The sequence below is a fragment of the Narcine bancroftii genome, chromosome 6 (genome assembly GCF_036971445.1).
Source record: "Narcine bancroftii isolate sNarBan1 chromosome 6, sNarBan1.hap1, whole genome shotgun sequence".
NCBI lineage: Eukaryota > Metazoa > Chordata > Chondrichthyes > Torpediniformes > Narcinidae > Narcine > Narcine bancroftii.
Genome location: NC_091474.1, coordinates 53,641,009 through 53,664,696, shown reverse-complemented (window position 1 = coordinate 53,664,696; position 23,688 = coordinate 53,641,009). Strand labels below are relative to the sequence as shown.

At 45.7% G+C, this 23,688-nt stretch overlaps 1 protein-coding gene and 1 pseudogene across 4 annotated transcripts in view; one reads left to right on the top strand and one right to left on the bottom strand.

Moving 5' to 3' along the window:
• p2rx1 (purinergic receptor P2X, ligand-gated ion channel, 1) overlaps positions 1-14,233 on the bottom strand; it is a 138,156-nt gene extending 123,923 nt beyond the window's left edge. The window contains exons 1-2 of one of the 4 annotated variants that reach the window (XM_069885007.1): positions 14,150-14,233; positions 13,976-14,048 (exon numbers count right to left, since the gene is read on the bottom strand). Coding sequence is in view for 1 of the 4 variants with exons in the window: in XM_069885006.1 (XP_069741107.1) it covers positions 14,150-14,193 (44 nt within the window). In the remaining 3 variants the exon portion in view is untranslated. The other 3 variants (XM_069885006.1, XM_069885008.1, XM_069885010.1) reach the window with 3 other exon arrangements.
• A 2,526-nt stretch (positions 14,234-16,759) lies between these two features.
• LOC138737515 (myc box-dependent-interacting protein 1 pseudogene) lies at positions 16,760-18,509 on the top strand (annotated as a pseudogene).
• Positions 18,510-23,688: the final 5,179 nt, after the last annotated feature.

Here is a 23,688-nt window from a genome sequence, read left to right as displayed (position 1 = left end):
TGGCTCTTGCTCACAGACAAAGACATCAGCGACCCCCAGAGGGTCGCTGCTCGGGCAGACATGTTCTGAAGAGCAAAGGAGATCAGCGCTGTCGTAGATCACATCTGCAACCCCATGAACAGCCGCCTGTGAGATCAAAGACCGCAAAGAGATGTTAATACCCCAGGACAGCTATGCTACTATCACCAGTGATGGGATGTGAAGGCCCGTTGATACCGCCCATCCTACAGGTTTTGGGAAATGCCCTGGCCAACTGTTGTTGATGGGTGTGGCGATTGGCGTCAAGATGAGCATCCTACACTCCCCCACCCCCCTTGCAGGCCTCAATACCTGCAACGGCAAACAGCCCAGTACTGAGGGCAGCCAACAGCTCCTCCATTCAGACTTTCGATACCTGCACCATCCACCTTCGTTTCAGCAAAAGCCACTTTACGTGGACCTTCACCCTCGCGGCAGTGGCGCAACTGCTCCTGCAGTCGACTTCCTTTAGGCCCACTGCTTGCCGGTCAACCTCAAGGGATGGCGCAAAAAATTCTGCCTCTGGGGGAGGGGGGGTGAAGCCAAACAACCCATCCCCCACCTGGACTCTATAACATTCTCAGACAATTAATTCACCTGCATCCTGGCAGAGTTCCCCTTGATAGTAGCACCATAGTTCTCCACAGCTGAGCCAAAGCATAGGGTAGGGCACCACATACTATCCAAGGGCCCCCTGCTCCATGCCAGGGCACGTCTACTCCCTTCCAAAAAACTCAGCCTGGCAAAGGAGGAGTTCAAAAAAATGGAGGTGCTGGGGATTGTGTGGCCCTCGAACAGTCTCTGGGCCTCCCCCCCTCCAGTTTTCAAATCAGCAAAGGGTTGGAGACCATGTGGTGACTACCACCACGACAACAAGGTCACTGCACCCAACAGATATCCCATGCCCCACATCCAAGACTTGGTCGCTAACCTGCACGGGCATGGGTGTTCTCCAAGGTAGTCCTTATCTGGGGGTACCAGTTCACAGCCAGGATGTCCCCAAGACTGCAAACGTAACCCACTTTGACCTGTTTGAATTTCTCCACATACCCTTCGGTCTGAAAAACATGGCACAAACTTTCCAGCAGCAGATGGATGGTGGGCCAGGTTTTTGCGTTCATCTATTTAGACAATATCCTCATTACCAGCCACAAAGACCACGCCACCCACCTGAGACAACTGTGCATCCGGCTGAGTGAGTTCAGGCTAACAATCAACCCAGTAAATGCCAATTTGGCCTGGATATCATTGACTTCCTGGGCCACAGGATTAACAGACACTGGGATACACCCCTCCCCAAGAAGGTTGAGATGGTCCGGCACTTCGCTAAGCCACGCACAGTGAAAGAGCTGCAGGAATTCACCGGTATGATCAACTTTTATCACAGGTTCATGCCAGCAGCTGATGGCGGGCATCAAAGAACATTACCTGGGTCAATGAGATTTTGAGGGTGTTCAGAACACGAAAGACGTTCTGGCTCCCCTCCTGGTCCACCCCAGACTGGAGGCACCTACCGCCCTGACAGTCAACGCCTCCAGCACATTGGTAGGGGGTGGGCTGGAACAATTCATCCAGGGCCAGTGGCAACCCCTGGCCTTTTTCAGCAGGCACCTCCACCCCCCTCCCAAGATCTTAAATACAGCAGGTTTGACTGAGAGCTATTGGTGCTTTACCTGGCAGTAAGAAATTTCCGTTACTTTTTGGAAGACCGACAATTCAAGGTCTTCACCAATCACAAGCCACTGACCTTCGCCTTCCACAAGATATCAGACCAGTGATCAGCCCAGCAACAGAGACACTTGTCCTACGTGTCTGAATTTACTACAGACACAGTTCATTGCAAGGACAAGCAATGCTCTGTCACGCCCCGCAATTGAGTCACTCCACACCCTGGTCCCAAGGGGTTGAATACATGGCCCTGCCAAAGCAAATCAGCAGGACCCTGAGATTCCTGTGTAATAGGACAGCCGTCTCTGGTCTCAGGATGGAAGACGGCCCTGTCAGACTTGGTAACCTGCCACTGCTGTGTGACGTCTCTTCCGCCAACCCTCACCCCATCGTTCCAACCATATGGAGGTGCCAGGTTTTCAACACCATCCACAACCTGGCTCATCTGGCAATACGAGCCACAGTCAAGATAGTGGCCAGCAGGTTTGTCTGCCACGGCCTCTGTAAACAGCCAATGGGCCAAGACCTGCATGACCTGCCAGTCCTCAAAAGTGCAGACTCACACACAGAGCTTTGAACCAGCGCGGTGCAGGGTCAGCCACGTACACACTGATATAATGGGGCTGCAACAAGTTTCCCATGGGAAATAAAGTTTCCCATGGGAAGAGATATCTGCCGACCATACCCGCTCCACGAGATGGCCTTGCTGGGATTCACATCGTACTGAAGGAAGAATTCAACGCCTCAGCAGCAGAGATGGTCAACAATGCACCCTTAACCATTCTAGGGGAGTCCTGCCCCCCGACAAATGCCTGGAAGACCCTAAGGCCACCCGAGAATTTGTGGTGAAAACTGGGGACCCTGTTCCCGCAACAATTCCAACCACATGGCCATAACATCCCCAGGGACTTAGATTTGTCAGTATGTATTTGTGAGAAGAGGTGCACATTGGCGATCCCTACATTGACCCTGCAAGGGACCCTACAAGGTCATTATGGACAATGGCTCTACATTTATCCTCAAAATCAGCGATAAGGGGGAAGACTTTTACCGTTGACTAAGTGAAACTGTCATATCTGGACTGTAACGAGCCAGTCCCCACTCCTTACCCGCAACAACGTAGTGCAGACCACGCAAATCAACAGACAATGACCCGATCGCTGGTTCTGGGAGGGGTTGAGTAGTGGCCCGTGCACAGTGATGCAGACTGGCCCACAAATTGGCAGACAAACTCAGCAACTGCGTGAACCTGGGGGTGACATTGGCTATTGTCCCAGGTGACCTCCCGCATGGTAGAAAGATGAGGAACTGTGGCGAGAACGCTGGCCAATCCCGGGCTGGTGCTCCAATGATGCAGGGCCCTGACATCAGCACGAGGGGCCCATACAAACAGACAGTACAAAGCTTTGGTATGTGTGTCATTCTTCTCCACGCCAACATAGTGCGAATGCTACAATATTTTATTTTCCATTTCATTCCCTTCTCTTCATTGTACTCAATTTATTATAAAACCCAATAAAAATAGATTGAAAAAAGTAGTGCAAAAAAACTGTACACAGTGCAAACGTGTAAACAAATAAGAACTGTAAACAGATAACAGAAGTAAACAAACTGACTGTGCAAACGAGTCCCTGATTGAGTTTGTTGTTGAGGAGTAGCAGCTGTTACTGAACCTGATGGTGTGAGTTTTGTGGCACTGATACCTCTTTCCTGATGGCATCAGCGAGAACAGAGTGAGTGCTGGGTGGTGAGGGTCTTTGTTAATTGCTGCTGCTCTTCGATGGCAGTGTTCCTGTAGATGTTCTCGATATTGGGGAGGGTTTTGCCTGTGATGTCCTGGGTTGTGTCCAATACATTTTGCAGGGGTTTACAATCAGGGATATTGGTGTTCCTTTACCATGATACAGCTGGTCAGCACACTTTCCTCTAGACATCTGTAGAAATTTGCCAGGGTTTCTGGTGTCATATCAAACCTCCGCAAACTCCTGAGGAAGCAGAGGTGCTGCCGTGCTTTCTTCATGATGTCATTAGTGTGTTGAGCCCAGGAAAGATCCTCCGAGATAGTGAATCCCAAGAACCTAAATTTGCTCACCCTCTCCACATCTGATCCCCCCAATGATCACTGGATTGTATGTCAGCATGAGAATGGGGCAGGGAGGAAGATCCGCCATCCCCTCACAAGCAAAGAAATATTTTCTTAGCTCGGGCGTAAATAGCTAGCTTGTGGAGGCGTATATATTTGTAGCAGTGAACCAGCTCCGCTTGTCATGTGCGGTCAGCCATGGCAAAGATGGCATAGCTGTTCCTTCTCTTCCGGTACAGGCCAGAAGTACGCATACGCACTTATGTCAGCGTGATGCAAGAGGCGGGCTCTGGACAACCTCAAAGGCTGCAGCACGAAACTTGAAGTAAACTAGTTGTGCTTAACAAGCTCACAGCCTGCTGGCTCAGTTCTTCTCGCTGCGCTCATGCACACATTGGTGACCCTGATGAGTCTCCACGTTCTGAAGACAAGGCACAATAGACCCCACAGTTCTAGGCACCATTACACCCACATTCTGGATGAACAGGCACTGCACTTGGTTCAGCCAAGCAGAGGCCGAGTTCCAGATGACCTTTGATTTGACAAAATCCACTCATCAGCTTGCTGGACCAGGAGGCTGCTGCATGAGTCGATGACCTCATCCAGGCGCTGTCAGAGGAAGGTAAATACATGGCTCTAAAGAACCTCTTCATGAACACTCAAGACACAAAAGAGCCACCAGGTCCAGCAACACACAAAGCCCCGCATCCAACAGTTCAAGACACTGACCCGCAGGTTACAGCATGTGGGCCCCCTGCCAGTCGAGCTACCTGCTCACGATGGACAGATTTGCCAGGTGGGCAGAGGCCATTTCAATCCTGGACACCACCACTGACACTGGCACCCTGGGCCTTCCTCTCCCCCTGGGTCTCCCAACTTGGAGATCCCAAAGCACATAACAACTGACTTTTTGCCCAATTCATTTCTGCTCTTTAGAATAAGCTCTCGAAACTCCTGGGCACCCAGCTCCACCATACCACCATCAACCATCCCCAGTCTAACAACTTAGTAGAGTGATTTCACCATCACCAATGGCAAGGATAGAGAGGCCAAACTGGGTGGACGAACTGCAATGGGTTCTCCTCAGAATCCAAAAGTTGACTGTGAACCTCTTCAGCTGAGTTGGTCTATGGTGAACCCTTAGCAGTCCCGGGCCAATTCCTGCCTTCACCACCAGGGCAGGACAGTGGCATTGTCCTGGAAAGACTGACATACTGGGACACTCAGCTTTAAACATTAACATTCCAGCAATGTACAGGCCCTTCTGCCCTCCATGTTGTGCCAAATCATATAAAAGTGCTAAACCCTCCCTACCCTATAACTCTCTACTTTCTTTTAAAGGGTGTCTTTTAAAAGCTCCCAATGTTTCAGCCTCTACCATCATCCCCTGGCAAGACATTCCAGGCCTCAACAACTATTAAAAAACTTTCTCCTGATGTCTCCCCTAAACTTCCTCTTAATATTATACACATCCTCTTGTGGTTGTTATTCCCACCTGAGGAAACAGGTATTGGCCACTCATAATTTTTGTAAACCTCGATCAAGTAGCCTCTATGCTCCAAAGAGAAAAGTCCCAGCTTTGCCAACCTTGCCTCATAAGAGACATGCCCTCCAATCCAGGCAACATCCTGGTAAGCCTCCACATCCTTCCTATAATGAGGAGACCAGAACCGACCAGTGCTCCAAATGTGGTCTCGCCAGAGACTTTGAGGCTGCAAAATGTCTTCTCTACTCTTAGACACAGTCCCCCTATTAATGAAGGCCAGAATCCCATAGGCTTTTTTAACTCTCCTATCAACCTGAGGGGTGTATGGACATGAAGCCCAAGATCCCACTGTTCATCCATGCTCTGAATTAACCCTTGCACTCAGCTTTTTGATTTGTCCTGTCAAAATACATCACTTCACACTTGTCCAGATTGAACTCTATTTGCCATTTTCCTGCCCAACACTGCATCCTGTCTAGGTCCTCTTGTAACCTCTGACAATCTTCAGCTCCATCTATAATTCCTCCAATCTTCATGTCATCTGTAAACTTGCTCATCCAACCTTCTGAATCATCATCTAGATCATTTATAAAAATCACGGAGCAAGGGTCTGAGAACTGATCACTGTGGCTCTCCACTAGTCACTGCCCTCCATGCAGAGGACCTCCCTTCACTTGCCCTGAAATAGCATTGCACTAACCACTGTGCTAACTGAGCCACCTTGGATAGCCCAGGGTGGAGCTCACTGGAATTTGGAAGAATAAGAGAGGATCTCATAGAAACAGTAGCCAGGTTAGATGCAAGAAGAAAGTTCAGGAAGTCCAGAACAAAGAGAGAGTCTGAGGACAAGAGGGAAGCCATTTAGGTTTGGAATGAGGAGAAACTTCTTCACTCGAAGAGTTGTGAATGGCTGCAACTCCCTGTGACAGCAAGTGCTGAGCCTGGTCCATTTGATATGTGAGTTGGATGTGACCCCTCTGGTTAAAGGGATCAAGGAGTTTTATGGGTGATGGGTGTATGAAACAGGCTGCTAGATAGGTGGTTGAAGAAGGTAGTATTGTAACATGTAAGAAAAATATGGCTGGATACATGGATAGGATAGGTTTAGAGGGATATGGGGAAAACAGGCAGATGGCATTAGTAGGTAGGGGGACATTTTGTCTGCATGAACAAGTTGGGTGAAAGGGCCTGTTTCGGCACCATGCAACTCTAACTGAGACAAAACAGGATTAGGATATTGATATCATATGATCAGTCATGATTGTATTGAACTGTGGTTCAGGCTGCTTTGATATCCTATAATTCGCTCCATTTCATGTGTTCTACTCATTCAGTGTGGGACTTTAACCAAAAGCCTCTAGAAACCTCAACACATAAGAATCAGAAACAGAATTTATTGTCAGCAACATCACAAAATTCATCAAAGTGCAGACATTTTTTTTAAAATGCTACTGTCGTTTTGGGAAGAGTATCAGGTTCAATGGGTTCACAGAGGGAAGAGTCTGAACACAAGGGTTACAATCGCACAAAACATGGGAGACAAAACAGGGGAGAACAGAACTCTATTACTATATTACTTAAACAAATGATATAGACATCTGACCTCGGTTGGACACCTATTCTTTTCTTTCTTTGGCTTGGCTTCGCGGACGAAGATTTAAGGAGGGGTATGTCCACGACTGCTGCAGGCTCGTTGGTGACTGACAAGTCCGATGTGGGACAGGCAGGCACAGTGGCAAGGGAAAATTGGTTGGTTGGGGTTGGGTGTTGGGTTTTTCCTCCTTTGTCTTTTGACAGTGAGGTGGGCTCTGCGGTCTTCTGCAAAGGAGGTTGTTGCCCGCCGAACTGTGAGGCGCCAAGATGCACGGTTGGAGGCGATATCAGCCCACTGGCGGTGGTCAATGTGGCAGGCACCAAGAGATTTCTTTAGGCAGTCCTTGTACCTCTTCTTTGGCAGACCTCTGTCACAGTGCCCAGTGGAGAGCTCGCCATATAACACGATCTTGGGAAGGCGATGGTCCTCCATTCTGGAGACGTGACCTACCCAGCGCAGTTTGATCTTCAGCAGCATGGATTCTATGCTGTCGGCCTCTGCCATCTCGAGTACTTCGATGTTGGAGATGAAGTCGCTCCAATGAATGTTGAGGATGGAGCGGAGACAACGCTGGTGGAAGCGTTCTAGGAGCCGTAGGTGATGCCGGTAAAGGACCCATGATTCAGAGCTGAACAGGAGTGTGGGTATGACAATGGCTCTGTATACGCTTATCTTTGTGAGGTTTTTCAGTTGATTGTTTTTCCAGACTCTTTTGTGTAGTCTTCCAAAGGCGCTATTTGCCTTGGCGAGTCTGTTGTCTATCTCGTTGTCGATCCTTCCATCCGAAGAAATGGTGCAGCGAGATAGGTAAACTGGTTGACCGTTTTGTGGTTTGTGTGCCCAATGGAGATGTGGGGGGGCTGGTAGTCATGGTGGGGAGCTGGCTGATGGAGGACCTCAGTTTTCTTCAGGCTGACTTCCAGGCCAAACATTTTGGCAGTTTCCGCAAAACAGGACGTCAAGCGCTGAAGAGCTGGCTCTTAATGGGCAACTAAAGCAGCATCGTCTGCAAAGAGTAGTTCACGGACAAGTTGCTCTTGTGTCTTGGTGTGAGCTTACAGGCGCCTCAGATTGAAGCGACTGCCATCCGTGCGGTACTGGATGTAAACAGCGTCTTCATTTTTGAGGTCTTTCATGGCTTGTTTCAGCATCATGCTGAAGAAGATTGAAAAGAGGGTTGGTACGAGAATGCAGCCTTGCTTCACGCCATTGTTAATGGAGAAGGGTTCAGAGAGCTCATTGCTGTATCTGACCCAACCTTGTTGGTTTTCGTGCAGTTGGATAACCATGTTGAGGAACTTTGGGGCCATCCGAGGTGCTCTAGTATATGCCAAAGCCCTTTCTTACTCACGGTGTCGAAGGCTTTGGTGAGGTCAACAAAGGTGATGTAGAGTCCTTTGTTTTGTTCTCTGCACTTTTCTTGGAGCTGTCTGAGGGCAAAGACCATGTCAGTAGTTCCTCTGTTTGCGCAAAAGCCGCACTGTGATTCTGGGAGAACATTTTCGGCGACACTAGGTTTATTCTATTAAGGAGAATCCTAGCAAAGATTTTGCTTGCAATGGAGAGCAGCGTGATTCCCCTGTAGTTTGAGCAGTCTGATTTCTCGCCTTTGTTTTTGTACAGGGTGATGATGATGGCATCATGAAGGTCCTGAGGCAGCTTTCCTTGGTCCCACCAGAGCTTGAAAAACACATGCAGTTTGGCATGCAGAGTTTTGCTGTCAGCCTTCCAGACCTCTGGGGGGGGGATTCCATCCATACCTGCTGCTTTGCCACTTTTCAGTTGTTCAATTGCCTTGTATGTCTCTTCCCGGGTGAGGACCTCATCCAGCTCTAGCCTTAAGGGCTGTTGAGGGAGCTGGAGCAGGGCGGATTCTTGGACTGAGCGGTTGGCACTGAAAAGAGATTGGGAGTGTTCTGACCATCGGTTGAGGATGGTCTGCCTATATTCCACATGCTCACACACAAATACACTCTACAAACAGGGACTCTTACACATTCCCAGTTCCCTGTACCAACCAGCGCAGCTCTCTGCAAGTACTGATCGATTGCAATACGACAATTCAATTTCAATGTAGTCCACACCTTACCTGCGACACCTCCAGCAATGTCCACAGTTAAAACCTGGTATGGAGCAGTGTCCAGGGCCTGGACCACAAGGCAGAGAGAAAGAATGAGCTGTGTGTTGGTGTTATATACGGTGCTAATTTGTGCTTCTAGCAAATAATGACCCTGGATAATTTAAATTAGCCAGTGCTGAGGTGTGCATTAACAGGTGGCCGGAGCCAAACTTGATTGACAAATTTCAGTTGGTGAGGGCACGTGATTACCTGCAATACACACATTCCAGACAGGCAGGGAGGGCAGGTTTCCTCCACACACAGCAACCACCTTACAAAATAAATATTAATAGTACAAGGAAAAACAATTGTCTTTGGTTCATTGATTATTCAGGAATCTGATGGCTGCAGGGAAGAAGCTGTCCTTGCGCCGTTGAGTGCTCGTCTTGAGGCTCCTGTACCTTTTCCCTGATGGTAGCAGAGTGAAGAGGGCATGGCCTGGGTGGTGGGGGTATTTGATGATAGAGGCGGCTTTCTTTGGACACCACCTCATGTAGATGTCCTTGATGGAATGAAGGATGGTGCAGTGACATTGCAGGCTGAGTTAACAACCCTTTGGAGATTATTGGCACTTCCATACCAGGCAGTGATACAACCAGCCAGAATACTCTACAGCTACACCAGTAGATTTTCTAAGAGTCTTAGTTATGGTACCACACAAAAGATTTGCACAGGGGGTATGGCATAATGGTGTAGGTGGGAGTCGTGAGAAGACACCTCTCCCAACAGAACTATTTAAAACTCAATTTTTTTTAAAAACTTATAAAACAACAGCATTAAAATCTTTTTAACCCAGTCACATCAATTATGAAGAAAACTAAAGCACAGACAGTGGGGAAAAAACTTTGAAGCAAGCAACAAGTATAGAGGAGTTAGGACTTATGTTGGAAATTGATCCTGGAGACTCAATTCCTCTTCCATATAACCATTTACAGTACAGAAACAGGCCAGTTCAGCCCCACTAGTCCATGCTGAATATCTTCTCCCACCTAGTCCCACAGGCCTGCATTTGGCCCATAACCCTCCACACCTCTCCTATCCATATACCTATCTACCTTTCCTTGAATATTAACATCGATCTCACTTCTACCACTACTGTGGGTTCATTCCATACCCCTACCATCATCTGCATGAAGAAATTCCCCCTCATGTTTCCCTTACACATTTCCCCTTTTACTCTCAAACCACGCCCTCTTATTTGAATTTCCCCCACTCTCAGTGGAAAAAGCCTGTCCACATTGACTCTATCCATCCCTCTTATAATTTTGAATACCTCTATCAAATCACCCCTCAACCTTCTATGCTCCAGGGAATAAAGTCCCAGCCTGCTCAACCTACTCTGCACTCTCTCGAGACTCTATACCCTTCCTGCAATTCAGCAACCAAAACTGCACACAATATTCCAAATTTGGCCTCACCAATGCCTTATACAATTTCAACATAACATCCTGTGTTCTATACACTGATTTATGAAAGCCAACATACTAAATGCTTTCTTCACCACCCTATCCACATGTGATTCAACTATCTGGGAATTATACACCATGACTCCTAAATCCCTTTGTTCTACTGCACTCCTCAATTGTCTACCATTTAACATGTATGTCCTATTTTGATTAGTCCTACCAAAATTTAGCACCTCACATTTATCACCATTAAATTTCATCTGCCATCTTCCAGACCACTCTTCTAATTGTCCTATATCACCCTGTAAGCTTTGATAATCTTCCTCACTGTCTACAACACTGCCAACCTTTGTATCATCTGCAATTTACTAATCCAGTTTGCCACCCTCTCATCTTGATAGTTAATATATATGACAAACAGCAGTGGACCCAGTACCAATCCCTGAGACACTCGACTCATCACCGGCCTCCAATTCGACAAACAATGTTCCACCATGACTCTCTGGCATCTCCCATCCAACTATTGCTGAATCCATTTCATTACTTCATCATTAATACCTAATGCTTCCACTTTCCTTACTAACCTCTTATGGGAAACGTTGTCAAAAATCTTACTGAAGTCCAAATAGACACATCCACCACCTTCCCCTCATCAACCTTTTTTAGTAACCTTCTCAAAAAACAAGATTTGTTAGACATGATCTACCAGCTGACTACTCCGAATCAATCACTGTCTTTCCAAATAATTGTATATACCATCTCTAAGAACACTTTCCATTAATTTACCCACCACCAACATCAGACTTATATGCCTAGAATTACCAGGTTTACTTTTGGATCTTTTTTTGAACAACGGAAAAACAGGAGCCACCCTCCAGTCCTCCAGAACTTCACCCATGACCAGTGACATTTTAAATATTTCTGTCAATGCCCCCACTATTTGTCCACTAACTTCCCTCAGGGTCCCCGGGAATATTTTATCAGGTCCTGGAGATTTATCCACCTTGATCGTTTTTAATATAGCCAACACTACCTCCTCATTAATCCTTATATTATCCATGAGCTCCCTATTATATTTCTTCACTTCATCTGCTCAAGATTCTTCTCCTTAGTGAATACTGAAAAATGGTATAAAATTTCTCCCATCTCCTCTGAATTCTCACAGAGTCGACCCCCCTCATCTTCAAGGGCTCCAATTTTATCCCTCACTGTTCTTTTACTTTTAATGTACCTATAGAAACCCTTTGGATTTAGTTTTCCTTTATCTGCCAAAGCCACTTTTAGTCTTTCCAATTTCTTTAAGTTTATTTTATACATTCCTTATATTCCTCAAGCAGTTCATCCATTCCCTGCTGTTTATACCTTTGGAACACATCCTTTTTCCTCCAAACCAAGTTCCCAATATCTTTTGAAAACCAAGGCTTCCCTATAGTTTCTAACCTTTCCTTTAATCCTCACGGGGAGAGACCGATACTGTGCTCTCAGAACTTCTCCTTTGAATATCGTCCATTTATCAGCTACATCCTTCCCTGAAAATATCTTATCCCAATCCACACCCTCCAAATCTTTTCTCATCCCCTTGAAATTTGCTTTCTTCCAATCAAGAATCTCAATCTTTGGCCCATCTCTATTCTTTTCCATTACTAGCCTAAAACTAAAAGTATTATTTTCACTAGTTCCCCAACACAAACGTTTGTCATCTGACCTACCTTATTCCCTAATAGCAGATCAAACACTGCCATTTCAAGTCAGTTCTTCCATGTACTGATTAAGAAAACTTTCCTGAACACTTAAACTCAACCCCATCCAGTCCTCTTACTGTATGGGTGTCCCAGTTAATGTTCTGAAAGTTGAAATCTTCCATAACTACCACCTTATGTTTATTACACATATACGCAATCTCCTTACAAATTTGTACCTCTAATTCCCTCAGCCCATTTGGTGGTCTATAATACACTCTCAATAATGTATTCATACCTCTGCAATTCCTCAATTTTACCCAAATAGCCTCGCTGGACGATCCCACCAAACCATCCTGCCACAGCACAGCTGTAATGTTCTCTCTAATAAGCAATCCAACTCCCCCACCTTTTATCCCCCTGTTCTATCATGCCTAAAACAACAGAATCTTAGAATATTTAACTGCCAAACATGCCCTTCCTGCAACCAAATTTCACTGATGGCCACAATATCGTATTTCCATGTGGCCATCCAGGCCTGATGCTCATCCTCCTTATTTACAGTGCTCCTTGCATTAAATATATGCACTTGAGAGACTGTCCTCCACATATACTCTTTGTGTTACCAACTACCCTTACCTTCCTCCTTCATTTATATTTTCATTTAGTTCCCTCCATTTCTTCCAGTCTAGGTGTTCTTCCTCCCTGCTCTCAATACTCTCATTCTGATTCTCTCCCCCACACCCCCCCCCCCCATTAAACTAGTTTAAACCCTAGCTCTCGAAAATCTGGCCACCAGGATATTGGTCCCCCTCCAGTTAAAGTGTAGCCCGTCCCTTTTGTACAGGTCAAACTTTCCTCAGAAGGGATCCCAATGATCCAGAAATCTAAACCCCTGCCCCCTGCCCCAACTCCTGAGCCACAACCTAGTTCTACCCTCACTAGCAATCCCAAGATGGCCACCTTTGAGATCCTACTTTTCAACTTTTTCCCTAACTCCATGTAATCCCTTTTCAGGACTTCATCTCCACTCCTAATTATGTCATTGGTCCCCACATGGACCATAACTTCTGGCTGCTCGCCCTCCCCCTCCAGAATGTTGTGAACTCAACCAGACATATCCCTGACCCTAGCACCTGGGGGCAACATACCAACCAGGAGCCCCAATCTAGTCCAGCAAACCTCATATCTGCTCCCCTAACCAGCAAGTCCCCAACTACAATAGCCCTACTCTTTTTCCCCTTCCCTTCTGAGCCAAGGGTCCAGCCCCTGTGCCAGAGACCCAGCCTCCATGACTTGCCTCCTGTAAATCATCCCCTCCAACAGTATCCAAAGCAGTATATTTGTTGTTGAAGGGAACAGCCACAGGGGTTCTCTACACTGCCTGTCTCCCCCCTTTCCCTTTCCTCACAGTCACCCATTTCCCTGACTCCTGGCTGCAAAGGGTGACTTCCTCCCCACAACTCCTATCCATCACTGCCTCTGCCTCCCTTATGATCCACAATTCATCCAGCTGTATGTAACTCCAGTTCCCTAACCCAAGCTTCCATGAGCTGCAACTGGATGCACCTTTTGCAGGTGTAATCACCAGGAACATCTGTGCCATCCCTGACCTCCCACATCCTGCAATCAGAGCACTCAACTGCCCAAACTGCCCTCATCACCCACTCTTCAATTTAAATTAGAGTAATTTAGATAAACTTAAAAAGAGACTTACCAAATCTTACCCCACAGGGAGCTCTTCCTCTTCCTCTGCCTCTGCTCACCGAAGCCACTCGAGCCAAAGTCTTGAAGTCCCAGTCCTTCACCAGGCCACTCACTCACTGGCCTGCTCCTCTAGCGAGCCCTCCTTTTTATTGGCCCTGCTAATTTACTTAATTCCCCAATTAATCTCTCCCACAATAATCAATGACCAGACTCACCCAGCTGAAGGCTCCTCACCAAGTGATCAGCAAGGTCTGCCGTCCTTCTCCTGTGCACGATGCCCTCACCCAACTTCCAAAATCACCCAGAAAATTAAATAAATAATCAGAGAGCAATAAATAAAAAAATAATCAAATAGACAGTTGTAATTAATTAAATAAATAAATAGACACCTGTGGTGGTGCACTTTCTCATGGCGAACCTGCTCCTCAGCCATGGGAAGATGGCGCCGTCAGGGGTTCTTCCTAACTCAAACCTCCCTCTCAGCATGCACCTCAAGCAGCAATTATGACATCACCATGCACATGGTGACTGAGCCAGCACTGCCCTTAAAGGGGCGCACACTAAATTAAAATAAATAGTGTGTAGTGCACCACAGTGATGATGCCAATGAGCCCAGATGCCTTTCTGGACTCAAACACATGGATTTGGCTGAGGTTAATGCCGTGCCAATCAAGCTTCCACCTTCTGGACCCATCACCCGCGGACGTGATTTGGGCAGGTGGAAGTGCAATTCCACCTTAGAAACATCTCAGCAGATGCCACGATGTTCTACCACGTCATGAGCATGCTGGATCAAGACACAGCAGCCAGGGTGGATGATCTCATCCATCATCCTCCAGCTGCGGGTAAATATACCACCCTCAAAAACTTCCATCTGGGGACTTTTAGCCTCAACCCCCCAGCAATGGGCTTGCAGGCTCTTGCACCTGGATAGGCTTGGGGACAACAGGCCGTCAGCATTAATGGACGAAATGCTGGCCATGGTGGAGGATCATAAGCCTTGTTTCCTGTTCTGCCAGATTTTCCTCCAACAAATACCAGAGGATATCCAGCTGCTCCTAGCAGATGAGAATTTCGTGGACCAATGTAAGGTCGCAGCCCAAGTGAATGCCCTCTGCGCACAAAGATGGAGCATGAGGCAGCCCTCAACCAGGTTTCAAGACCAGGAACCAGTCGACCGCAAGCTGCCACCAAGCACAAGCCAGAAGAGAGCCATTTGACCTGGTGCTTTTATCACCAGCGCTGGGGAGCAAACCCTGCAGCTTCCAGGGAGATGACCAGGCCAGCCACCGTTGGTGACTGCGATGGCTGGCCACGTGAACAGCATCCTTTATGTCACTGACAAATCCACCAGCCGGCGTTTCTTGGTGGACACAGGGGCCGAGCTGAGCGTCCTACTTCCAACAATGCTGGAGACTCACACCCGATCTCCCGGTCCAACCCTGTGGGCAGCCAGTGATTCAGCAAAGAAAAATTTCACTGGAGGTTTGTGTTGGCCTCAGTGGGCACCTCACTGTTGGGGGCCGACTTCCTGAGTGCTCACGGCTTGCTGGTCGACATGAAGAGCAAGAAGCTGGTTAACGCCCGCACTTTCCACTCCGTGCTTTTGGACACCATGACCCGAGATCGCCGCCATGGCTGCCGTCAGGGATGAGTACGCTGATATACTCCACGAATTCCCCGCCATCTTGGAGCCATGCTTCAATGCCGCTTTCCCCCAACACGGAGTTTTCCACCACATCACCATGCAAGGCCCCCCGTTGCATGTTAAGCCCATACGGCTGCTGCCTGAAAAGGTACAGCAGGCGAAGGAGGAGTTTTCAAGACTCCAAGAGTTGGGATCATCTGGCGTTCAAACAGTGCCTGGGTATCACTGCTCCACATAGTCCCCAAGTCATCTGGGGGCTGGAGACCCTGCAGAGACCACCGATTGCTAAACGATACCACAACACCCAATATGTACCCAGATTTCTCAGCCAATCTCCACGGCAAGCAGCTCTTTTCCAAGGTTGACCTAGTGTGGGGATATCACCAGATCCCAGTGCACCCCGACGATGTGGGAAAGACTGAGGTCATCACCCCTTTCAGCCTTTTCGAGTTCCTCTGGATGCCTTTCGGGTTAAAGAATGCGGCCCAGACGTTCCAGTGCCTCATGGACACAGTGGGTAGGAATTTCGACTTTGTGTTCATCTACTTAGATGATATTTTTATCGCCAGTCACAACCGCGAAGAAAACAAGGCCCATCTTCGCACCCTGTTTGCCCGGTTGGTGGAGTTCGGCCTCACGGCCAATGCAGCCAAATGCCATTTCGACAAGCAGTCACTGCAGTTCCTGGGGCACACCATCTCGGTGGCTGGGGCCTCTCTGGCACCGAAGAAGGTGGCAGCCATCCAATGTTTCCCCAACCCTTAAAGGCCTGCAAGAGTTCGTGGAGATGGTGAACTTTTACCATCGGTTCATCCCCAGTGCCACCCGTACCATGCGCCCACTGTTCGCACTCATCGCAGCGAAGGAAAAGGCCTCATCCTGGTCGGAAGAGGCAGACAAGGCTTTTACAACAATAAGAGAAGCCCTTGTCGGTGCGACGCTGCTGGTGCACCCACGCCCGGAGGCACACATGGCACTCTCAGTGGATGCCTCAGCTACGGCAGTCAAGAGAGTTCTGGAGCAATGGCTCGATGGACAATGGTGCCTGATGGCCTTTTTCAGTAAACAGCTGCACCCGCCGGAGCTCAAGTACAGCGCGTTTGATCGGGAGATCCTGGCGCTGTACTTGGCCATCTGTCATTTCCACTATTTCCTGGAGGGCAGATCCTTCACTAGCCCCTCACCCAGGTACTCGCCATGGCCAAGGACCCGTGGTCAGCCAGACAACAGCACCACCTCTCTTACGTGTCAGAATTCACTACCGACATCCGGCACAGGGCAAGCAAGGACAACGTGGTAGCGGACGCAATCTCATGCCCATCCATCAACATGCTAGCCCACATCGACTACGCCGCCCCCGGTGAATCACCGAGCAACATGGCCGAGTCCACCAAGGGAGTGAGCGCCGGCTTCATCGCCAAGAACGTCCAGAAGAAGATTAACCGGGCGCAGGAGAAGGTCCTTCAAAAACTCGGCAAGGCTGATGAGACAAAAGATGAGCACTTTGAGCAGTGTGTTCAAAATTTCAATCGACAACTGACTGAAGGGACTAAACTGCAGAAGGATCTACGAGCATATCTCACTGCTGTGAAAGCTATGCATGAAGCCACCAAAAAGTTGTCTGAATTGCTGGAGGAAATTTATGAGCCAGACTGGGTCGGCAGGGAAGCTGTTCACACTATTTCAGAGAATAGTGACCTTCTCTGGACTGATTATCATCAGAAACTGGTAGATCAAGCTCTGTTGACGTTAGACACCTACCTTGGCCAATTTCCAGATATCAAAACTCGTATAGCGAAGCGTGGGAGGAAGCTTGTAGATTACGATAGTGCCAGACATCACTATGAATCTCTTCAAGGTGCAAAGAAGAAAGATGATGGAAAAATAGCCAAGGCAGAAGAAGAATTTTTAAAAGCCCAGAAAGTATTTGAGGAAATTAATATTGACTTGCAAGAAGAGTTGCCATCACTATGGAACAGTCGAGTTGGTTTTTATGTGAACACATTCCAAAGTATCGCTGCTCTGGAAGAGACCTTCCATAATGAAATAGGCAAGCTAAATCAAGATCTTGGTAATACCATGGATCAGCTGGAACAACAACACCAAAGCAAAGCCTTGCCTCTCAAGGATGTAGCCAGTGCACCAGTGCAACCAGAAGTTTCCATTACATCACTGCCATCGCAAGAGTCTCCTCCTGGTAGTCCCACAGTAAAGAATGACAACCACATTCCTGTTGCTGTTTCACCCACACCGCATGCTCCTCCTCCTATACCAAAGTCACCATCCCAGCAAAGGAAAGGTCCTCCAGTGCCCCCTCCACCAAAGCTCACACCATCCAAGGAGATCAAGCAAGAAAATATTCTCAATCTGTTTGATGACAGTTTCATCCCAGAGATAAGTGTGACAACACCTTCGCAGACAGTGGACCAAGAGAATGGAGACAAAGGAGCAGAAATCGGCGCTGGATCTGTTGCTTTAGAGGAACAAGCTGAACCAAAGAATGAAGTCGTGGAAAATGAAACTGAAGCTGAAAAAACAATGGTGAAAGATACCATCCCAAGTGTGGTTGTGGAGACTACTGCTGAAAATACCAATGGTTCTCTGTCTGATGCCGTCCCCACAGAGGAGAGTGAAATGCCTCCTGGATTTCAGTTTAAGGTTCGAACTCTACATGATTACAATGCCACAGATGTTGATGAACTGAACCTTAAAACAGGCGACGTTGTTTTAGTTGTAACCTATGAGAACCCTGAAGAGCAGGATGAAGGCTGGTTAATGGGCATAAAGGAACTTGACTGGATCCAGAAGAAAGATCTGAAGTCCTCCATGCGTGTTTTCCCAGAAAACTTTACTGAAAGAATTCAATAGTCAGATGTGTTATTGGGAGACCAGTGAAGGTGCTGGAAGCCCTGTGGAAAACCTGCAGCTGAACAATTATTTTCCATACACTCCATGGAGAAATGCAGAAGTTGCCATTGTAAACATAATGTTCTAGGTTTACTGATCCTGGTTACTGTGCTTCAGTCAGTTTGTATTCTCATGAGCATCCTTGCAATGATCAGGTCTATAATTAAACTGGCAACTTATTCTTGAAAAAAAAACATGCTAGCCCACATCCTTGACTATACAGAGCTAGCCCAGGCCCAACAGCACAACGCAGAGACACAAGCCCTCCGGACCGCCATCTTGGGCCTTGACCTCAAGGACATCCAGTTGCCTAACAGCCCGGACGTGCTGCTCTGTGACATCTCCACAGGCAAACCACACCCGGTAGTCCCGCCACAGTGGAGGGCGAGAGTCTTTAGCCTAATCCACTACCTTGCTCATTCCTCGGTAAAGACGACCATGCAGATGGTCGTGGAGTGGTTCATGTGGCACGGGCTCAAGAAGGAGGTGGCAGAGTTGGCTAGGAACTGCACGAGGTGTCAGGCCTCCAAAATCCACAGATATATGCAAGCCCCAATCCAACACTTCGACTCGTCAGCGCGGAGGTTCCAGCACATCCACGTTGATGTCATCATCCCCTTGCCGATGTCCAGGGAGGCACACTACCTCTTTACGATAGTGGACCGAGCCACAAGATGGCCCGAGGCCATCCCGATCAGAGAAGCTTCGGTGGAGAAGTGTGCTAGGGTCCTGCTCAGTCAGTGGATCGACTGTTTCGGCGTGCCAGCACACATCACCAGCAACAGGGGTGCTCAGTTTACCTCTGCACTATGGGCCAAGCTGGCAAGGCTCTTGGGGGTTAAACTCCACCACACGAGCCTCGAGCAGCGATTATGATGTCACCACACATGTGGTGACTGAGCCAGCGCTGCCCTTAAAGGGGTGCACACTAAATTCAAATAAACAGTCGTTAACAACCCTCAGCGTGGTGGCTACGCTTTCTTCAGCTACACAATGCACCACACACACCGATAAATAAATATCAACAAACATCAATGACTATTCACGGAAAGCCAACAACTCTCGTGGCTGAAGGCTCCTCACCAAGCTCTGACGAAGATCCAGGTAACACCAACACCACCTCCTTGGGGAACCGAGGAAGATGGCACAGGAGTTAGAAAGTGACAACCACAGCTCCTTGAGCCGCAAGCTGTGACTCTGCCTGCGGGGATGAGGGATGGGGGGTGCCGAACCCTCGCAGCCCAGAACTACTGGACTGCAAAGGGAAAGGACTAAACCCCACAGCCAGGTCAAGCAAGTGCCCACATCAACTGAAGAGGAAGAAGAAGAGGATACTTTACCAGTATCAGAGGAGGAGACAGTGGTGCACCAGGGTAGGCCCTGGTTGAAGGTAAAGTTGGATCTTCTGCAATTCTTTACTATGTAGATCCATCAAACCAATTGGATACATTTTCTAAACAAATTTAGACTTTGAGCCAGGGTTTTATGTCTATTAAACATCAGTTTGAAACGAGATTTAGTAGTGTGAAAGAAATGTTAACTATTAAGACTCTTTCAAAATGTCTGAAGATGGGGGACAAATTACAGATTATGTTTCAGAAAAATGAAGAAAGTTTTCAAGATTGTCATGATGTTAAACTATGTTTGGCAAGATTGAAGATTCTTTTATTGCTTTGGAAATTCAGAGATATGGCATTTTTTAAAAATTGATGTTTTGGAAAATCAAAGCTGTCGAAATAATGTGAAGATTGTTGGTTTGCCTGAAGATTTTGAAGGCTCAGATTTGGTACAGTTTTTTCAGAAATGGATTCCTGATGTTTTGGGAAAGGAATATTTTCCAAATGGTTTGGAGTAGGATAGAGTTCATAGAGATATTAGGAAGAAACCTTTTTCGGGTCTACTGTCATGCTCTATTTTAATTAGGTGTCTATGTTATCAAGATAAAGAAATGATTTTGAGAGTTGCAGTACAAAATGTGAGAAAGCACATTGTTGGTCGGAAATAATAGAGTATTTTTTTATGCAGATTTGAGTCAAACTATTGTTAAATGTTATAAGGAATTTAATCCTGCTAAAGCTGTGTTATGGAAAAAGGGATATCAATTTGCTTTTAGATATCCTGCTACACTCAAGGTTTTTTATGGAGAATTTCAATCGCAATTCTTTATTGATGAAGATGATGCTCTTTTGTTTGCCAATTCATTGTCGATAATAAACAAAAGGAAACTCAAGAGCAATCTTTTCAACAAATAAAGTTGGTTCTAGAAAAGGAAAAAAATGGTTCACACAAGGTGGAGGATTAATTAACTGAAATTGATATTGATGATGATCATGTTAATAGAGATTTGGAGGCAGCTGATCAAACTTGAAACCTTGTTGATCACTGTTGTTTTTTTCTTGATTGACTGTTTGGGGAGGTGGTTTTGTTTATTTCTCCTTCTAAGTCATTGTCCATTTGGTGGCATTGGTTACTTCCCATAAAATAGAGGGGTGTAGTACTGCTTGAGGTGTTTTTGTTTTCTTTTGGTGTTTTTCTTCTTTATTTTTAGGGGTTTCCTTCTTTTCTGTTGAGGAGATGTATTTTATTTTGAAGAGTAGCCGTGGATTGAAATCCCACTATAGCAGGTTGTGGGAATTTGATGTTTATGAATTTTGCGACAGTTAATGTTAATGGACTAAACAATACAATTAAGAGAAAGAGGGTTTTGGCTTATATAAAGAGAGTGAAAGTAAATATTGCTTTTTTACAAGATTCATTTAACTGAGAAGGAACATCAAAAATTAAAAAGAGACTGGGTCGGTCAGGTTATAGCTTCATCTTTTAATTCAAAAGAGAGGGGTGTTTATATTTTGGTTAATAAGAAGTTGTCTTTTAAGTTAGATTCAGTTGGTAGATTTCTTGTTGTAAACTGTCAAATTCATTTGGAATTTTGGACACATGAATATTTTGCCCAAAATATTGATGATGAGAAATTTATTCAAAATTTCTTTTTCAATTTGGTGCAAGCATATGAAAACATAATAATTGGTGGAGATTTTAATTGTTGTTTAGATCCATTATTAGATAAATCTCTGAAAATGGTGACAAAACTAAAATGGCAAAATGAATGTTATCATTAATGAAATAAATGAATTTAGTTGATATTTGGAGAAGATTGAATTGTAGGGAAAAGGATTATTCATTTTATACTTTCCGATACGATTCTTATTCGAGAATAGACGTTTTTATTATCGGCTCATTTGCAAGGACGTGTAGTATCTGCTGAGTATAAGAGTAGAACCTTGTCAGATCATTCTTTTCTAATAATAACAACATGTTTGGGTTCTGAAAGGACAGATACGACTTATAGATGGAGATTTAATTCTTCATTGTTAAGAAATGTTGAGTTTTGTAATTTTATCAAAGATCAAATACAACAATATTTGAAAATAAATACAGATTTGGTTGATAGTAAATTTATTTTGTGGGATACTTTAAACACTTTTTTAAGGGGTCAAATTATTAGCTTTTCAACTAAAATTTAGGGAAGTTGATAAATTAGAAAAGGAGATAGAGAATTTAAAGAAAGATATACAGAGCAATTCGACAGAGACAAAAATATAGAATTAATAAATAAAAATTTGGATTACAGATGTAAAACAGAGAAATTATTACAAAGAACTAGACAAAAATTAGGGGAGAGAGCTCATAAAGTATTGACCTGGCAATTAAAGACAGAACAGGTTTCTAGAATGATCAACGCTATTAGACAAGATTCAAAAATTACATATAAACCTCAAGATATAAATGATGCTTTTATGGAATTTTATGTGAAATTGTGTACTTCTGAGTCTGAAAATGATAAATGTTAAAATTAATGATTTTTAGCTCAACTTCACTTACCCTTTTTTAATTCTCGGGAATGTGATGAGTTGGATTCCCCTTTTATATTTAGAGAAATTATTGCTGCCCTTAAGCCAAATGGTTTCTTTTTTCTTTGGCTTGGCTTCATGGATGAAGATTTATGGAGGAGTATGTCCACATCTGCTGCAGGATCATTGGTGACTGACAAGTCTGATGCAGGACAGGCAGACACGGTTGCAGCGGTTGCAAGGGAATATTGGTTGGTTGGGGTTGGGTGTTGGGTTTTTTCTCCTTTGACTTTTGTCAGTGAGGTGGGCTCTGCGGTCTTCTTCAAAGGAGGTTGCTGCCCGCCGAACTGTGAGGCACCAAGGTGCACGGTTGGAGGCGATATCAGCCCACTGGCAGTAGTCAATGTGGCAGGCACCAAGAGATTTCTTTAAGCAGTCCTTGTACCTCTTCTTTGGTGCACCTCTGTCTTGGTGGCCAGTGGAGAGCTCGCCATATAACACGATCTTGGGAAGGCGATGGTCCTCCATTCTGGAGACGTGACCCACCCAGCGCAGTTGGGTCTTCAGCAGCATGGATTAGATGCTTGCGGACTCTGCCAGCTCGAGTACTTCGATGTTGGTGATGAAGTCATTCCAATGAATGTTGAGGATGGAGCGGAAACAGCACTGATGGAAGCGTTCTAGGAGCTGTAGGTGATGCCGGTAGAGGACCCATGATTCGGAGCTGAACAGAAGCATGGGTATGACAACGGCTCTGTACACGCTGATCTTTGTGTGTTTCTTCAGGTGGTTGTTTTTCCAGACTCTTTTGTGTAGTCTTCCAAAGGCGCTATTTGCCTTGGCAAGTCTGTTGTCTATCTCTTTGTCAATCCTTGCATCAGATGGATTCCCCTTTAACATTTAGAGAAATTATTGCTGCCCTTAAGCCAAATGGTTTAGTCTCCTGGTGAAAATGAATTTACATCAGAATTTTATAAAAAAATTTCAGGATTTATTAATACCTCTTTTAATGGATGTGTTGAAATAAGCATTGGAGGTTCATTCCTTGCCAGTTGTTTTTCTTAAGGCAATTATAACAGTCATTCTTAAGAAAGATAGAGATTTATTAAAAACTGAATCCTATAGACCTATTTCATTGTTAAGTGTTGATCATAAAATTGAAGCTAAGGTTTTAGCAAACAGGTTGGTAAATTATTTATCATTTAATTCATTTAGATCAAGCTGGATTTATTAAGAACCGTTATTCTGCAGATAATATTGCAAAATTAATTAGTTTGATTCATATTTCTCAGAAGAAATCCAACTTATCAATGGTCTTATCATTAGATGCTAAAAAGGCATTTGACAGGTTAGAATGGAGTTTTCTATTTAAAGTATTGGAAAAATTTAGATTTGGCCCAATCTTCATTAATTGGATTAAATCTTTATACAAAATCCTTTCTGCCAGTGTGGTGTTAATGGCCAAATATGATCATCATTTTTATTAGAGAGATCTACTAGACAAAGATGTCCTTTGTCCCCA